Genomic DNA, 17,455 nt, shown 5'->3' with positions numbered 1-17,455 from the left:
ACGGGGGCGATGGGAGAACGGGTGACTTGGTGCGAGTGAGGATACAGGCAGCAGAGTTTTGGAGAAGCTCAACATTACACTGGAGCTGTAGCCTGGATTAGGTGTAGAAGTGGGACTTGAACTCAAAAGGTGAAAGCGACCAACTGAGCCACGTCCAACATCAGCTCCACATCTCCCAGTGGATTGAGGGGCTGAGCCTCACACCACCTCACCTGGAGCCAGGTGCGGGCAGCTCTCCAGCCAATCTCGCCTCGCCCCGCCCCCTCTCTCTGGCTCCGCCCACGGTTTTTGGCCCCGCCCTCGCCGGCCCCGCCCCCTTCCCCAGGCCCCGCCCCCTCCCCCTCCCCCCCCCCGGCCCAGGCGCACAAGCTGGGATCAAGGCAGCGAGCGGGCTCCAACATGGCGGACAGCGCCAGCGAGAGCGACACGGATGCGGCAGGCAGCTCGTCCGCGCTGCCGCCCTCGTCTTCCTCGGCCGACTCTTCCTCCAAGGCCGGCATCGTGATCTCGGCCTCCAAGCTGGAGGAGCTGAGCAACCGGCTCGTGTCGCTGCAGCAGGAGAACAAGGTGCTGAAGATCGAGCTGGAGACCTACAAGCTCAAGTGCAAGACCCTGCAGGAGGAGAACCGCGACCTGCGCAAGGCCAGCGTCACCATCGTAAGTGAGCCCGAGGCCGCCCTCCCTCACCCCGGGCAGGCCCGGGGGCCCTGCACCCGCCTCTCTCTCTCTCTCTCTCTCTCTGGGGCCTAGTCCAGCATTCCCTCCCCCGGCCCCCGGAGCCTGGCTTGTGTTGGTCGGTGACTGGAAAGGGGGTTGGTTGGGTTTTAGACGGAGAGTGAGGGTAGTGAGCGCTAGGGGCCCAGCCGGGGCCTTGAGCCTGGTAAGTTGGAGCTGGGCCCCGGGACAGGGTAGGGTAGGGTGGCAGTGCCTCCCGCTGTAAGCGTGTGTGTGGCCATACAAAGGAGGCGAGCCGCGACCCTCTGCCCGCTCACTGCAGTTATGTGTGAGAGTGTGTGTGTTGTAGGGTGAGGGAGAGAGAGACTGACTTTAGTTCAAGGAAAAGGGGGAAATTTTCACTGTGTTATGCCATCCAGTCATTAAATGATTGGAGGTGCTGAGTGACTGCCCTTTATATTTAAAGCAAAAATCTGCAATTTTATTTTGGTGAGCTATCAATTTAGTGAATGATCCAGCATTTATCTTTATAAAGAAAACAACACCAGTAACAGGTGTTTTGGGCATGAAGTGTTTTTTTTTTGCCATGTAAGTTTTTTTGGGGGGCTGGGGGACCATTTTATCAAGTGTTTCTGATGACTGCTTTGATTTGTCCCAAGTGCTTCTGCAAGGCTAGTTCAAAGAACAGGAATGTGTAGCAGCCGGCACACATTCTGTGGCAGCAAACTGCCACTCGCAAATGGCTTTCTTTTTTAAAGACTTGTGTTGGCAGTGGTTGGGATGCTTTTTAAAATAAATAACAAATATAAAGATCTGTAAAGAAGGGTGTGCCTATTAACTGAGTATGGTGTTCTTTGGTTGCTGTTTTGTAACATCACAACTGTTGCACTTAGAAAGATAAAAGTATAATTGGCTATTTGAAGCATCATGTTACATTTCTCGGAGCCTCCATTTTCATTGTGGCCAGAATGTAGCTGCATGTTTCTGCACACCTGCCCAATCCTGTTTCATGCGCAATGGGTTTGTGATCGCATCTGCTACTCCTGATTTCAAGGGAGGCAAGATCCATTTGGATTAGAACAATTAGATCGACTCAGTCAAATTTTTAAATCCCCTAGAGGCATAGGGGGTATTTGAAAAAACTTTGCTGCTACTCCAGTAACAATACTTTAATGTAAAAAGGTGACTGAAGTTTGCATATTGTGACCACTTATGTCATGATTTCTACCACTTACAGCATTTTGATGTGTACAACACTGAGATGCAGTACTGGTGGTTACAGGTCTTGTTTGACGTGTTGAATTGAGTATAATGCAGAAAAATGTGAACCTTCAACTTTGAAGTGTACTAGGTTAAGTATTTTTCCTGTGTGCCAATATACTAAGCTTAGAGCCAACATTACTTGTATATAACATTAACGGGGGTGAATCTCTGCTCTTTTACATAGAATTTACAGCACAGAAACAGGCCATTCAGCCCAACTGGTCTGTGCCGGTGTTTACGCTCCACACAAGCCTCCTCTCACTCTACTTCATCTAACCCTATCAGCATATCCTTCTGAGGGTAGTGCCTCTACCCCTTGTGTGTTGAAAGTTTTGGAGAGGTCTTGAGTCTACACTCTCAAATGGAAGAGAACTCTCTTAAACTTGAAACAGCCAATACAGTTATGAATTGAAATGCATGAAGAGCAGTCAGCAGGAATTTAAAAAAAATTTTGGCAGCTACTTACGAGCATGACTGAGAAAAAGCTGGGTGCTGCAGTGGAATCTTGATTCGCTCATTGAGAACCCCGAATATTCTTGGCTCCCTGCAGTCAACAGCTGTTAGGATTTTTCTGTCACTTGTATTTCAGAACAATGGGCCATATTCTGGAACATAGTGTCAGGCGTACCCTTACCTAAGCTCCTGGCCCTCTCCTCCCCAAACTAAAATTGATGTTCAGCTTTCAGAATGAAGTGAGATCCTATTCCATTTTGATGAAAATTGCAGTCAAGATGGGATGGACATAAATGTTCCAGTTATAAAACACTAGTTCGGCCTCAGCTGGAGCATACAGAATTACATAGAATGTAAAGAGCCTTACTGCCCAACAGGCCCGTGCTAGTGTTTGTGCTCCACACCAGTCTCCTCCCTCCCTACTTCATCTAACTCTATCAGCATATCCTTCTATTCCTTTCTCCCATATGTGTTTATCTAGCTTCTCCCTGGACCTGATGGCCTACATCCTAGAGGTGACAGCAGAGATAGTGGATGCATTGGTTATGATATTCCAAAATTCTCTAGATTCTGGAACGGTCTTAGTGGACTGGAAGGTAGCAAATGTTACCCCGCTATTCAAGAAGGGAGGGAGAGAGAAAACGGAACTGCAGGCCAGTTAGCCTGACACGGTCGTCGGGAAAATGCTGGAATCCATTATTAGGGAAGTTGTAACAGGGCATTTAGAAAATCATATGATTAGGCAGAGTCAACATGGTTTTATGAAAGGGAAATTATGTTTGACAAATTTATTAGTTTTTTGAGGATGTAACTAGCAGGATAGATAAAGGGGAACCAGTGGATGCAGTATATTTGGATTTTCAAAAGATATTCGATAAGGTGCCATGTAAAAGGTTGTTACACAAGGTAAGGGCTCATGGGGTTGGGGGTAATATATTAGCATGGATAGAGGAATGGTTAAAGGACAGAAAACAGAGTAGGGATAAACGGGTCATTTTCAGGTTGGCAGGCTGTAACTAGTGGGGTGCCGCAAGGATCGGTGCTTGGGCCTCAGCTATTTCCAAACTATATTAATGACTTAGATGAAGTGACCGAGCGGAATGTATCCAAGTTTGCTGATGATACAAAGCTAGGTGGGAAAATAAGCTGTGAGGGGGACACAGAGTTTGCAAAGGGATATAGACGGATTAAGTGAGTGGGCAAGAAGATGGCAGATGGAGTATCATGTGGGGAAATGTGAGGATTTTCACTTTGGTAGAAAGAATAGAAAAACAGAATATTTTTTAAATGGGAGAAACTATTAAATGTTGGTGTTGAGAGAGACTTGGGTGTCCTCGTACAAGAAACACAAGTTAGTATGCAGATACAGCAGGCAATTAGGAAAGCAAATGGCATGTTGGCCTTTATTGCAAGAGGGTTCGAGTACAAGAGTAAGGAAGTCTTACTACAATTGTACAGGGCTTTAGTGAGACCTCACCTGGAGTACTGAACAGTTTTGGTCTCCTTATCTAAGGAAGGATATAATTGCCCTTGAGGCGGTACAACGAAGGTTCACTAGATTAATTCCTGGGATGACAGGGTTGTCCTATGAAGAGAGATTGAGTATAATGGGCCTATTCTCTCTGGAGTTTAGAAGAATGAGAGGTGATCTCATTGAAACATAAGATTATGAAGGGGCTAGACAGGGTAGATGCTGAGAGATTGTTTCCCCTGGCTTGAGTGTCTAGATCTTGGGGGCATAGTAGCAGGATATGGGGTCGGCCATTCAAGACTGAAATGAGGAATTTCTTCACGCAGAGGGTCGTGAATCTTTGGAATTCTCTACCCAGAGGGCTGTGGATGCTGAGACATCGAAGATATTCAAGGCTGAGATGGATAGATTTTTGGACTCTAAGGGAATCAAGGGATATGGGGATCGGGCGGGAAAGTGGAGTTGAGGTGGAAGATCAGCCATGATCTGATTGAATGGCGGAGCAGGCTTGAGGGGCTGTATGGCCTACTCCTGCTCCTATTTCTTATGTTCCCCTTAAATGCAGCTGCTATTCGCCTCAACTACTTGTGGTAATGAGTTCCACTCTCTGGGTAAAGAAGTTTCTCCTGAATTCCCTATTGGATTTATTGGTGACTATCTTATATTTATGGCCCTTTGTTCTGGTCTCCCCCGCAAGTGGAATCATCTCTATGTCTACCCTATCAAACCCTTTCATAATCTTAAAGGCCTCTATTAGGTCACCCCTCGGTCTTTTTCTGGAGAAAAGAGCCCCAGTCCACTCAATCTTTCCCCTCAGTTCTGGTGTCATCCTAGTAGATCTATTTTGCAGCTTCTCCAGTGCCTCCATATCCTTTTTATAATATGGAGACCAGAACTGTTCACAGTACTCCAAGTGTGGTCTAACCAAGGTTCCATACAAGTTTAACATAACTTCTCTGCTTTTCAATTCTGTCCCTCTAGAAATGACCCCCTGTGCTTCGTTTGCTTTTTTTTTATGGCCTTATTAACCTGCGTCACTACTTTTAGTGATTTGTGTATCTGTACCCCTAGATCCCTTTGCTCCTCTACCTTATTTAGACTCTTGTTATCCAAGCAGTGTGTGGCCCCTTTATTCTTCCGACCAAAATAATACCTCACACTTACCAATATTGAAATTCATTTGCCAATTACACGCCCATTCTTTTTACTAATGTCTTCCTATATTTCATCGTAGTCCTCCTCGATATTAATTATACCCCCCAACTTGGTGTCATCTACAAATTTTCAAATTGTACTGCCAATTCCCGAGTTCAAATCATTTCTGTAAATGGTGAACAGTGGTCCCAGCACCAACCCCTGTGGAACTCCACTTTCCACCTTTTGCCTGAGTAACTACCTTCAACCCCTACTCTCTTTTCTGTTTTGTAGCCAGCTTGCTATCCATTCTGCTCTTTGTCCCCTGACTCCGCATGCTCTGAGCTTAGTCATGAGTCTTCTATGTGGTACCTTGTTGAAGGCCTTTTGAAAATCCAAATATATTACATTTCCTGTTACTACTTCAACAAATTCAATAAGATTGGTCCAGCACGACCTTGCCTTTTGAAATCTGTGCTGACTATTCTTTATTATATTTTCGGCTTCTAGATGTTTTTCTATTACATCTTTGAGTAAGGATTCCATTATCTTTCCTACCACTGACTTTAAGCTAATTGGTCTATAGTTCCCTAGAGTGGTTCTATCTCCCTTCTTAAATATGGGAATCACGTTAGCTGTCTGCCAGTCCTCTGGAACTATTCCATTTTCTAATGAATTTTTATATATATAATAGTGCCTCTGCTATCTCTTCCCTAACTTTAATATGTGCAGATGCAATCCACCTGGACCAGGGGTTTCATCCTTTTCTAAGTTTGAGTAGTTTATCAATTAGCTCCCCCCTTTCTATCTTAAATGTTTTTATATCTTTTTTGATCTCTTCGAATGTCATGCCCACCATGTTAGTTTCCCTGGTAAATACTGAGGCAAAGTAATTATTTAACGTTCCTAATATTTCGCTGTCATTACCTGTGAATTTATCGTGTGTATCCCTTAATGGCCCTATCCTGATTTTTCTATTGTTATTTGTGTCTGTAGAATACTTTACTATTTCTTTTTATATTCGTCGATAATTCAATTTTGTAGTTTCTCTTTGCCTTCCTAATTGGTTTTTTAACTTCTTTCCTAACATTTTCATATTCCCTTTTATCATTCTCTATGTACTTAGTGTAGGCCTTTTTCTTTAGTTTCAATTTTGCCCTTATTTCTTTATTTATCCATGGTGTATCATTATTGGCTGGTTTGTTCTTGCTTTTTAGTGTAATATATTTCTCCTGTACACTCGATCACCATTTTTAATGTTTCCCATTGCTGTTCTGTTTCTTTCAGTAAATTTTTCCAGTTTATTTTCCAATTTATTACTTTGGTCTTTGTCTGTCTTACGTCCTTCTCAATCTTTATCTTACACCTTACTATGTTGTGATCGCTATTGCCTAGATGTTCCCCTACGCTTACTTTTCTTATCTGTTTTGGTTCATTTCCCATCACTAGATCCAGCAGTGCTTCCTCTCTTGGACTTTTTACATACTGGGTAAGGAAGGAGTCCTGCACACATTGTAAAACTCAATTCCCTGAACCCCTTTACCTTCCTCTTCTTCCCGGTTTATTTGGGGGTAGTTAAAATCTCCCATGATTATTATTCTATGTCCTTTACTCATTTCACATATTTGCTTACATATTTCTTCCTCCACCTCCTTTCCACTATTAGGTGGACTGTAGTATATCCCTATTTGTGTGATCGATCCCTTATCTTTTTTTCAATCCATATGGATTCTGTTCCTATCCTTCTGTTAGTTATACCCCCTTTTTCTACTGCCATTATGTTATCGCTAATTAGTACAGCGACTCCACCCCCCCTTTCCTTCTCTATCCTTTCTGATTGTTATCACCTGCAATATTTAGTTGCCAGTCCTGTTCTTTATATAGCCATGTTTCAGTTATCCCTACTACATCTGGTTCCTTGCTACGGATTATTGCCTCCAGTTCCCCCATTTTATTTTGGCTGCTGTATACATTCCTGTACAGACAGTTTAATTCATTTTTAATAGTTGTTCCTTTTACTTTATTTTTAACAGTGCGTTTATACTTCTGTTTTATAAATGTATTTGTTCCTTGATCATTTGTTATCTTTATTCCTTACCCTGGTCTGACCTTTACACTCATCTTCTGTTTCTTTTATCTTTAAGCTTTTGTTATTGCTATTAGATCCCTCCTATCTTGCTAGTTTAAAGCCTTATGCACTGCCCTATTTATCCTTTCCGCTAGGAATGTGGTCTCATTCCAGTGCAGGTGGAGCCCGTCCCAGCAGTACAGCTTCCTGTCCTAGTACTAGTGCCAGCATCCTATGAAATTGAACCCCTCCTTCCCGCACCACCCTTTCAGCCACGCATTCACCTTCCTGATCTGCCTATCCCTAAGCTAATTAGTACTTGGCTCGGGTAGTAACCTTGAGATTACCATCTGTGAGGTCCTGCTTTTTAATTTAGTTCCTAGCTTCTGATATTCCTTTTAGCAGGACCTCCTTTGTTCTTCCTTATGTCATTGGTGCCAACATGGGCCAGGACAACTGGATCCGCCCCCACTCTTTCCAATTTCCTCTCCATTTGCTCAGAGATGCCCTTTACCCTTTCACCAGGTAGGCAACGCACCCGCCTGGACACTCAGTTGCGACTGCAGGGGACGCTATCTATCCCTTGATTATAGAATCCCCTATGACTGCAACCTTTCTGTTCTGATCTCTTTTCTCGCCCCTCCCCCCCCCCCCCCCCCCCGGCCTTGGACTGCCTCATGCTCCACGGTGCCATGGTTAGCATTCTGGGCATCCTCCCTGCTGCCTTCATCCTTGTATTGTGTTCATTTCTGGGCACCACAGTTTAGGAAGGATATCAAAGCCTTAGAGAGGGTGCAGATGAGATTTATTAGAGTGGTACCAGGGATGAGGGACTTCAGTTATGTGGAGAGCCTGGAGAAGCTGGGGTTGTTCTCCTTAGATCAGAGAAGGTTAAGAGGAGATTTGATAGAGGTGTTCACAATCATGATAAAATAAATAAGGAGAAACTGTTTCCACTGGCAGAAGGGTCGTTAACTGGAGGACGCAGATTTAAGGTGAATGGCAGAAGAACCAGAGGTGACATGAAGAAAGATTTTTTTTTAGCAGCAAGTTGCAATGATCTGCAATGCACTGCCTGAAAGGGTGGTGGAAGTAGATTCAATAATAACTTTCAAAAGGGAATTGGATAAATACTTGAAGGGAAAAAAATGTACAGGCCATTGGGGAAAGAGCAGGGGAGTGGGACTCTTTGGATAGCTCTACCAAAGAACCGATGCTGGCACAAGCACAATGGGCCGAAAGGCCTCCTTTGTTGCACCATACTATGATCTTGCCCAGTTGGACTGTTGTAAACTACTGGAAACTTTTTATGAACATTTTCATTAAGACTGTAAACATGGGGACAGCTTTTAATTCCAGAATAATCTTTGTATTCTGGAATAGAATGGTCATGTCTGACTTGCAATACCCCAGTTACTGATGCTGCATCTTTTATTTGGTACTTAAACTATATTTGACCTGCTGTTGAGTTTGGCTTGAACTCAGTGTGCCTGGTGGGATTAGAAAGGGCTGATACCTCATTGACAAAAATAGGGCTTCTCCCTGATTGGATTATCCACCAATGACCAAGCAGCCCTTTTCCTACCAGTGAGTCTACTAGTCTTTTCTAATTCCTCAGACTCCTGATGATTCATAAGCCAAGCCTAAAAGCATGGCAGTTATAGTTAATTCTGAGCAACCTCATTGAGGAGAGAAAAATTCAGTATGGAGAGTGGGAAATAAGGGAGCAGCAGAAAACAGATATCAAGAAGTAGCAAAGTTAACAGTTACACTGCCTACTCTGGGGATTTTAAATTTTAGTGCTGTTTGCAGGATCTGACACATACTGTACTTAACTAGGAAACGTGGGGGAAAATTCTATTCCTGATTTGTAGTGTAATTGTGTGCCCCTTGGAGCTTTGTGATATACAACGTAGTGGCTTGTGGTCACAATAGATTTGGGCAGGGCTGATGTTGAGGATTGTAGATTTCAAGTAAATTAATGTTGTCGAGAGTCTGGTTTTGGTTGGCGATGCAGATGTTGCTCTGGAGTGAAAAAATATGGGATGTAAGGTGTCCATTATTTAATGTGTTCAGGAATCTTAACATGTGAAACTTAAATGTGCACTTGGCATGGAAAATGAGGTGGGATATTCCTGCATGTAGAAACATGTAGCCACTCACTGCCTAGCTTCCTAGGGTTGGGCAGGTGGATGTCATGCCTCTGCTGTTTGGATTTAAGCCTGTCCAGATGCCCTACTCTGGGGACTCTATGCTGACAGAATTGTTTTTTTTAAAAGTCATTTCAGGTAGGAGTATTTTCTAATCTAAAAATGGGAGTATTTTGAATAAAACAAAAACCCACTGGATTTTCATTTCCCTTTAATTGGAATTAAAATTGTGGACTCCAAGATAAAACAAATATCTGCATACAAGTTGATTGCGGTTAGCAGCTCCCACACCTAACCCCACCCCCCCACAATGCTATCCCCTATTTAAACTTGTCCTTAGTACTGCTGTGAGTGAACAACAACAACTTTTGCATTTATATAGCACCTTTAATGTAGTAAAATGTCCCAAGGCGCCTCACAGGAGCGATTATCAAAGCAAAGGTGAGCAACATGACCCGAATTGAAAGGCTGTGCACTGCAGCTGGTGATCGAATGAATAGGTTGATCAAATCTGGTTCTGCTGAGCATTACTGAACCAGGACCATTGGTTCCCTCATCTGAGTGTAGCCATCTGTGTCCTCCTGTACAGTCCTTGCACCAATGGATATGGCCTAAAAACACATTATCTGATGTAAAACCCTCCTGGGTTGAGTAGAGAACTGTGGACAAAGCCCTGCGCAAGTGTGAAGCAGTGGTTGTCTTTTCTAAGGAATGTGGTAGCTGCCTGGAGTTAAGGGTCTTTGCAGTTTTCATTGACTCTGCCAGCTCTTTACGTTAGCCATTTTATAGTTGTAAGCAGTTTTGGGGCTAAAAGATTGATTTAAACAAAAAAATAGTTTCAAGTGCCGCTGTTTGGACTGGAGCTTGAGATGAAATAAGCAAGTGAATTACTTATCTAATGACTTGTGCTTCTTCAAAGAATCCTTCTGGGATATTTAAAGACAAGCTACATCAGAGCATAATGAACTTGCCACTGCGCTGCACTGAAGTGAATAAAGAATTGTAAAAAATCTCAGTTACTGGTTAGTTTCAATTGGTCAATAGTAACTGTCCTTTGCCAAGATAAATAGCTGAGGTACACCACCTCCAGTCTTTTTAGTGAGCCCACAACCTTTCAATACACTAACCAGCCAATTACCTCCTGTAACTGAAAATGTCTTCTCTCGGGAACTTGAGTTCTCTTTTAAAGGACTGTAGTGCCTACATACTGGGCAGTTTGTTCCAGAGCAGGTTGATATTTTGCTAAAAAAAATCCTTTTGTTTTTGCTTTTACTCTGATACTTTTCTCGTTCAGCATCTCATTCCACTCCTGCTGGCAAGCACTCGCTTCCCATGACACAGGTCTTTACCTGTCTAGTATTTAGGTAATTTGTAGCAATCCCAAGGATCAAACAGAAAATTCTTGTTTTGTGTATTTTGCCTTACTAGTTATGTCAGTTATTCTGATGTGATTTTCGACTTTGGTAGTTGGGAGCATAAATATTTCACTAGACCGTGGGGTAGGTATAAATAAACATTAAATAATAAATAGATAATTGAACAGAAACAATGATGCGCTGTAGCTTTACAGCAGTTTCAGGCTTAACTATCCCTCTAGGAGTTAGAAAGTTGTCATGTCTGCTAGGACCGGACGCACAATCCCTGAAATATTAACCTATGCAGCGCAGTGTCTCTGACCTACCCAGTGCTCTTATGGTTTCAAATGGACTACCCAATTTCAACAAGAAAGGCTAAGAAATACTTTTCAAAATTTGGTACAAAGAAATGTGCGTCTTCTAAATTCAAAAAGAGTTGCTAATCGAGCATTAATACGAACAAAATCCACAAGATGCTTGTATTTGAATTGAATGGCTTGGTTACTCCCTTGCATAAATGACCAGGCATAAAATGTATACTCTGGGGGCTTTGTATATTAAAACAAGCTAGACCATTTTCTGTTAGCGAACTTATTTTTTAACTCCACATGCACTGTGATTAAAATAAAGAAGCCAATACTGTATGCATCATAGACAGAAATACTTCATTTTATCATGAGATGACTCTCTGAAAAGAAGCACTTCATGGCATCTAACCTAACCCATTGCCTACAGATTTTGTATGCATGACCTTTAGTCCTACTACTATCAATTTCACAGATTTCAGAAAGGACGAACATGCTAGAGCTCGTTGAGGTGACAGATATGGTGGATGTGGTGTACATGGACTTCCAGAAAGCCTTTAACAAGTTACCACCCAGGAGACTATTGGAGAAGATGAAGGGATGTGGAATTAGGGGAAGGATATTAAATTGGATTAAAAACTGTTCTGGGACTGCTTCTGTTCACTGTGCACAGCAATTATTTGGACCTAAGGCTAGAGGGGGTGGTTTCCAAATTTGCAATGATATTCAAATAGGAGGCACAGTAAATAATTTGAGGAAGCTGCAAGGAGATATTGATAGAATGGTGTAGTAATGGGCAAAAAAGTGGCAGATGAAATGTTGTTAAATGTGGGGTAGTACATATTGGTTGTGAAAAAAATACTTTGAATAGTTCCCCTATGGGTGATGTGGAAGACCAGAGGGATTTGGCAGTTCAGATTCACAGGATATTAAAAGCAGCACCTCAGGTGGATAAGGCCATTAAAAAGCCAATTGAGTACTGGGTTTTAATGGCAAGAGGTATAGAATATAAAAGTCAAGATCTAGTGGTGAGTCTGTATAAATCCTTAGTAAGACCATTGTTGGAGTACTGTGTACAGTTTTGGACTTCACACTATAGGAAGGATGTTGAGGCAATAGAGACGGTACAGTGCAGATTCACTAGGATACTGCCTTGTATGAGGAAATACAAATATGAAGAAGGATTTTTAAAATGGGGCTGTTTTTGTTGGTACAGTTAAGAATATAGGGTGATTTGCTAGGTTTTTAAAATTATGGAAGGATGGGACAGAGTAGATAGTAACTGACTTTGTTTTACCCTGAGCTGTCAGACTTTCTCAGTGATAGCACTCACCTCACAGTCAGAAGGTTGTAGATTGTAGTCCTACTCCAGATATTTGAGCACATAATCTCGGATGAGATGTTAATCTGAGGCCTCACCTTCCCCGTATGGTGAATGTAAAGGATCTTGTGACACTGATCGAATTAGAACAGGGGCGTTCTCCCGGTATCCTGGCCAACATTTATCCCTCAACCAACATAACTTAAACAGATTTTCTGGTCATTTATCTCTTATAACAGCAGCCAATTTGCACACAGCAAAGTCCCACAAATAACAATGACCACACTTCAAAAGTAATTCATTGATTGTGAAGGGCTTTGAGTGGTCCTGAGATCATTGGGCCAAACGGCTTGGTTCCATGTTGTAATTTCAAATAACTATCTAACCGACTACATCCAGTTACTTCATTTTTAAAATTTCAATCATACTCCCACGAGCTTCCATTTCTCGAAAGCAAATAACCCATTTCTTGGAACCTTTCCTAACTGAGAACTATTAGATTTGGTATCACCCTAGTCAGCCTCTGCAGAGCATCAGTATCCTTCACCATAACCGGGGACCAAAACTGGACACCTACGCCTGCTTGGAACATATAAGACTCTTACATAGCACACTTTGTTCCAAACGTGATGATCCTAGCAATATAACCGAAAACTGTCATTTGATTTCCCTATAACAACCTCACAATACTTGTACACCTTTAATGAGCGATCGGTTCCACCCCCGCCCCACTGACTTGTTCCTGATCTGATATCTTTAATAGGTGCCCCTGCGTTGTATATACGTGCCTGAGTTTTCTAACCTCAAGTACATGACACAGCATTAGTCTATATTAAATTACATCTGCGCTATGCTGTCTGCTTTGCCTAACTTATCCAAATTGGCCTGCAGCTTAGCGATTTGTTCTGAATTTCTGAACCCTATACACATTTCTGTACTGTCCACAAATCGAAGAATGGTCCTGCTTAAGCACTCTTCTAGATCACTGAGCAACCAAGCCAATATAAAGCCCTGGAGAACTCTGCTTGTAAATTTACCCTAATCAGGACTGCTCCCCCCTCATAACCTTTTGCTTAAATCATTCCAACCAGCTACCTATCCAATGTAATAGCTTTCTTATAATATTGACAGATCTCATTTTTTCTAATAACCTTGCCTTCCAAAAAGTTTTACGTCAACAACCAGACTATCTTCATATATCATTCTGGTCACTTCCTTAGAACTCAATTAAATTAATGATCTAAGTTTCTTAAAGCTGTTTAGGATATTCCTAATAACGACCAAAATCTCTAAGTAATTCTACACTGTATCCTGTACAGTGTGTTCTCCACTACCAAAGTCCAATGCACTGGTCTATAATTTCCAGGGTCTGATTTCTCCTCAAACAATTGAAGCCTGAGCTACATTCCAGCGTGGACCTCCACAAGCTATTGAATATATGAATAGTGACTCACTTATCACCTCCCATATTTCCCTGAGCACTCTTGGCTAAATGGGACACCTGCTGTGGCCGCACTGTCAATCTTAGCTTAATTCATCTCAGCTAAACCCATTTCTAGAGTTACTTCTAATGAAGCATTTTTAGCTGCACACCGATCTTGTAATTCTGGGCCCATGGCATCATTTTCAGAAGTGAAAACCGATGCAAAGTATCTACTTAGCTGGTCAGCTATAACGTACCCATTTGGCTCATCAGTTGTAACATGTCTTGACAAATTCCTCAAAGAACAGATCATTTTCTTAAGTTCAATACTTTGGACTGCTCCCATTTGCGAGCCTTCACTCCGTGATCCGGAGTGTGCCGTTACCTGTCCAGTATCGAGGTAGCAAGTCTTGTGGGCACACAGAAAACTCTTGTTACTGTACTGCCCTTGATTGTTCCAGAACTTGTATAGTAACTAAAAAAACCTTGCTATCACTATTCAGTTTTCCACTACCCTTTCTTATTGCCGTGTTAGTATTCCTGATATTGGCTTTCGTTATCGATGCTGTTCTTTATACTTGTCCCTATTTTATTGACCGTTCTTAGCTCTGTCATGTTGCAAGAATGTGGCTTTCACTCTGAAGTGGCAAAACACAATTTTTTTTAAAGCCTATTTTAATTTAGACCATATACTTTTAGCATGATTTTCTCAATTGTAATTCCAAATTTTTAATTTCAATTTTTTCATGCCCCATTTTTTTTTAAAAAACTGATTTCTCCCCTACGACCCCTCTAGTATTCTAGAGCATGGCAGCAGAGAGTTAGTTGTATTAAAATATTTTCAAACAGATTTTAAGTTAAAGTAAAAATCGTGCATTAAGCTTTCAATTTTTCTTCTTAGGTGCCCAAGTAAGAACATTCTGCCGTCCTTTGGCATAGTTGGAATTGTCTGCTTTGTTTTGTTGCTGCAAGATGAGAAAATAAAATCTGAATATAAATACTGCTTATGTATTGCTAATTAAAATGAAAAATCATCCACTTTCATGCAGCAACAAGTTATTCAGCTGTGTTCCTGACAGGTATTTCAGTTTGAGAGTTTCTTTTTGCTGAGGTTCTGGTTTGAGAATTTATCCAGACAAATATGTGGGATTGCATTCCAGCTGCTCCTAGAAATAAAAGGTGTTCCTGATGTCTTGACTTAGCTACAATACCAGATTAGTAATTGGGACAGCTACCAGAAATAAATTGGTGTGCACCTTAGTGCAAATCCACCCCCCCATTTGTTAATCGAGTTGTCTCAATTGAAGCCAAATCAGAATAGTCTAGCAATTGTTTGGCTTGATTAGGACAGGATATGACTCCTGAGACATTTCTGGGTTTAACTTATTGCCTTTGGCTAATCCTCTTGTCCTTTTTGGGTTTAATCTATTAATCTCCTGTAAGAGAATCCTGTCCTTATTGGAACCAGAAGTCCTGAGTAATCAGAATTCCAAAGGGAGGGGAAAATCCTTCCCATTGGGACTAATGACCAATACTGAGTCTGCAAATCCCTGATGTTCCCCACGCACAGACATATATAATCAAGGTACACCAGATAAACTTTTTTTATTATTCGTTCATGGGATGTGGGCATTGCTGGAGAACTGTTATACTCATAGATTGTTGCATAAACACACATGCCGAAGTTTTAATATTTCAATCAAGAATGTCCTCTGTCCACCTGAAACTCTGGGGTAACTGGTTCACAAAGACCAAAGCAATCCCAACTGCTGGACTTGCATTGCATTAACACCTGTTGGTCATAATATAAAGTATATATTTAGAAAGGAACAAACTTTCCTCTGCAGTGAAGAAAACCAGAACACATTATCCTGGTTGGCACCTCTAGCTAGAAACGAGGGTTGATCTGTTCCAATCCTGGCCAAAATTCCTAACAAAAATGACAACTCCTTCTGTTCCCATTGGCTGTTATATCTGGTGGAATGGTAAGCTGTTGAGAATTCTGCTCGCCCAGAAAGAATCACTGAGTTTGCAAACTGAAATAGATTTGTTTGTAGTTAGACATGCCAGCTAAAATGGGACTGGTGTCAAAAATGACTTTAGCACCACATCAACGTGTTACTATGTTTTAATAATGTTGACACCATAATAGCTGTCAACCAATTATGACAAAATATACCTTGCTTGTCGCGAATATTGGTCTCATTTTGTGTTTGATACTCAGCTGTTGCATTTCAGTTTTTTGGACCGAATATCATGTAACTGAAAGGGTGGTGGAAGCAGATTCAATAATAACTTTCAAAAGAGAATTGGATAAATACCTGAAGGGAAAAAATTACAGGCCTATGGGGAAAGAGCAGGGGAGTGAGACTAATTGGCTAGCTCTACCAAAGCCGGTGTGTTGTATCATACTAACTTGTCATGACATACCTGCTACCCTTTTCATGTTTAATGGACTACTGTAGCTAAGCAAGCAGTAGCGCTGAAGAGAACTGCCCTACAGAAATCCAGCAAAAACAGGTCAAACGCTGAAACCGGATTGCATGGTGTGATGGAAGCAGAGTTCTGACATGTACCATATTGGAAAATGTGTATTATACTGGTTTTAATATACAGATGGTCTGGGTAATGTGAATTTAATTATTTTAACTATATCTGTAATATAGTTCTCTTGGTGTCAGGGAGAAAAAAATAATATAACTTGTTGGTATCACTCCCTGATGAGAAACTATTTGGCGTAGGGTTGTCAAGTTCTTCAAATGTTAATGCATGCAAATTTGTAGTCTCTCATCACAGTAAGAAAGAGTGAGTTCTGTTGTGGCCAGGTGTCAATCAAATGGCTCTCGAGGCAGTCAAGAGACTGCTGTTCACATATTATCTACTTGAGTGGCAGAAATGCTCAATATCCAGATTGCCTGACTGTTGGGGAAAAATCCCTTTGATCTTCAAATGTGACTGCCTGGACTTCGAAGAACAGACAAGAGGGTAAATTGGCCACGGGCCTGTATAAGTTAGTTTGTTGCTATGCACCACCAATACCAGTGGCATTGGCCCAGAGGGGCACCGTGGGGTTTCTGCCATGTACCAGTTCATCGGCAATTCAATTCACAAGTTATTGAACTTGTAAAGATTCAGACTAATTTTCAAAATTTTTAACCTAGTCAAGTAATGCGCTACTAGTTTTCTTCACACATCTGCTTCCGTGTAACTAGCTCCTTTGTAAATAAATTGGACTTAGTGTTACCGTCTGTGTTTTAGCTGGAATGTAACGGTTTGATGATCTGATGTTTATCATTTTCCAGAGTGGACAGGAGTGTGGGTGGCAGCTCAAGTGGTCTCTAGTGCATAACCTATGGTAAGAGTCATTGCCCTGTGGCACCCATTCAGGGACGTAGGTGTACTTTTGGAAACTGACTTTTTGCTGTGAACACCAGTCTAAGGTATTGGGTCTAATGGCCTGTTTCTGCACTGTGTATTCTATGTAGTGTTGGTAGAGTGCCCAGATTGTAGCACATGGTTTAAAGGGAATTCAGTGTTGGTCCATGAAACCAGTCATAGCACCCAGTTTTACAAATACATTCTTGTACTCTTCTGACATTGGATGTAACTGTTGGAGCAGGCTAGAGTGAGCTTTACTTTGACATCTAGCCATTCTATATCTGGAAATATCATGTCGTCTACACTAACATTCCTCACTTTGGTAATGCAAAAAATAACTTTTTAAAAATAAAGTGACATCTGATTTTAAGAATTCTGGGGTTCGGATAAAATTTGCAAGTAGTCCAGATCAATATTTGCAGAACTTTTAGAAATTAATGTTACTAAAGCTTGCTCATG

The 17,455-nt window shown here is 41.7% G+C and overlaps 1 protein-coding gene across 1 annotated transcript in view; it reads left to right on the top strand.

Annotated features, from left to right (window-relative positions):
- The first annotated feature begins 356 nt into the window (after nucleotides 1-356).
- Nucleotides 357-17,455, top strand: part of ccdc6b (coiled-coil domain containing 6b) — a 65,343-nt gene continuing 48,244 nt past the window's right edge. The window contains exon 1 of the mRNA XM_068002594.1: nucleotides 357-657. Within this exon, the coding sequence (XP_067858695.1) occupies nucleotides 400-657 (258 nt within the window). The 5' untranslated portion in view covers nucleotides 357-399. The remainder of the gene's footprint in view (nucleotides 658-17,455) is intronic.

Source organism: Heptranchias perlo, chromosome 21 (genome assembly GCF_035084215.1).
Source record: "Heptranchias perlo isolate sHepPer1 chromosome 21, sHepPer1.hap1, whole genome shotgun sequence".
Taxonomy (NCBI): domain Eukaryota; kingdom Metazoa; phylum Chordata; class Chondrichthyes; order Hexanchiformes; family Hexanchidae; genus Heptranchias; species Heptranchias perlo.
This window is presented reverse-complemented; position numbering and strand designations above follow the sequence as displayed.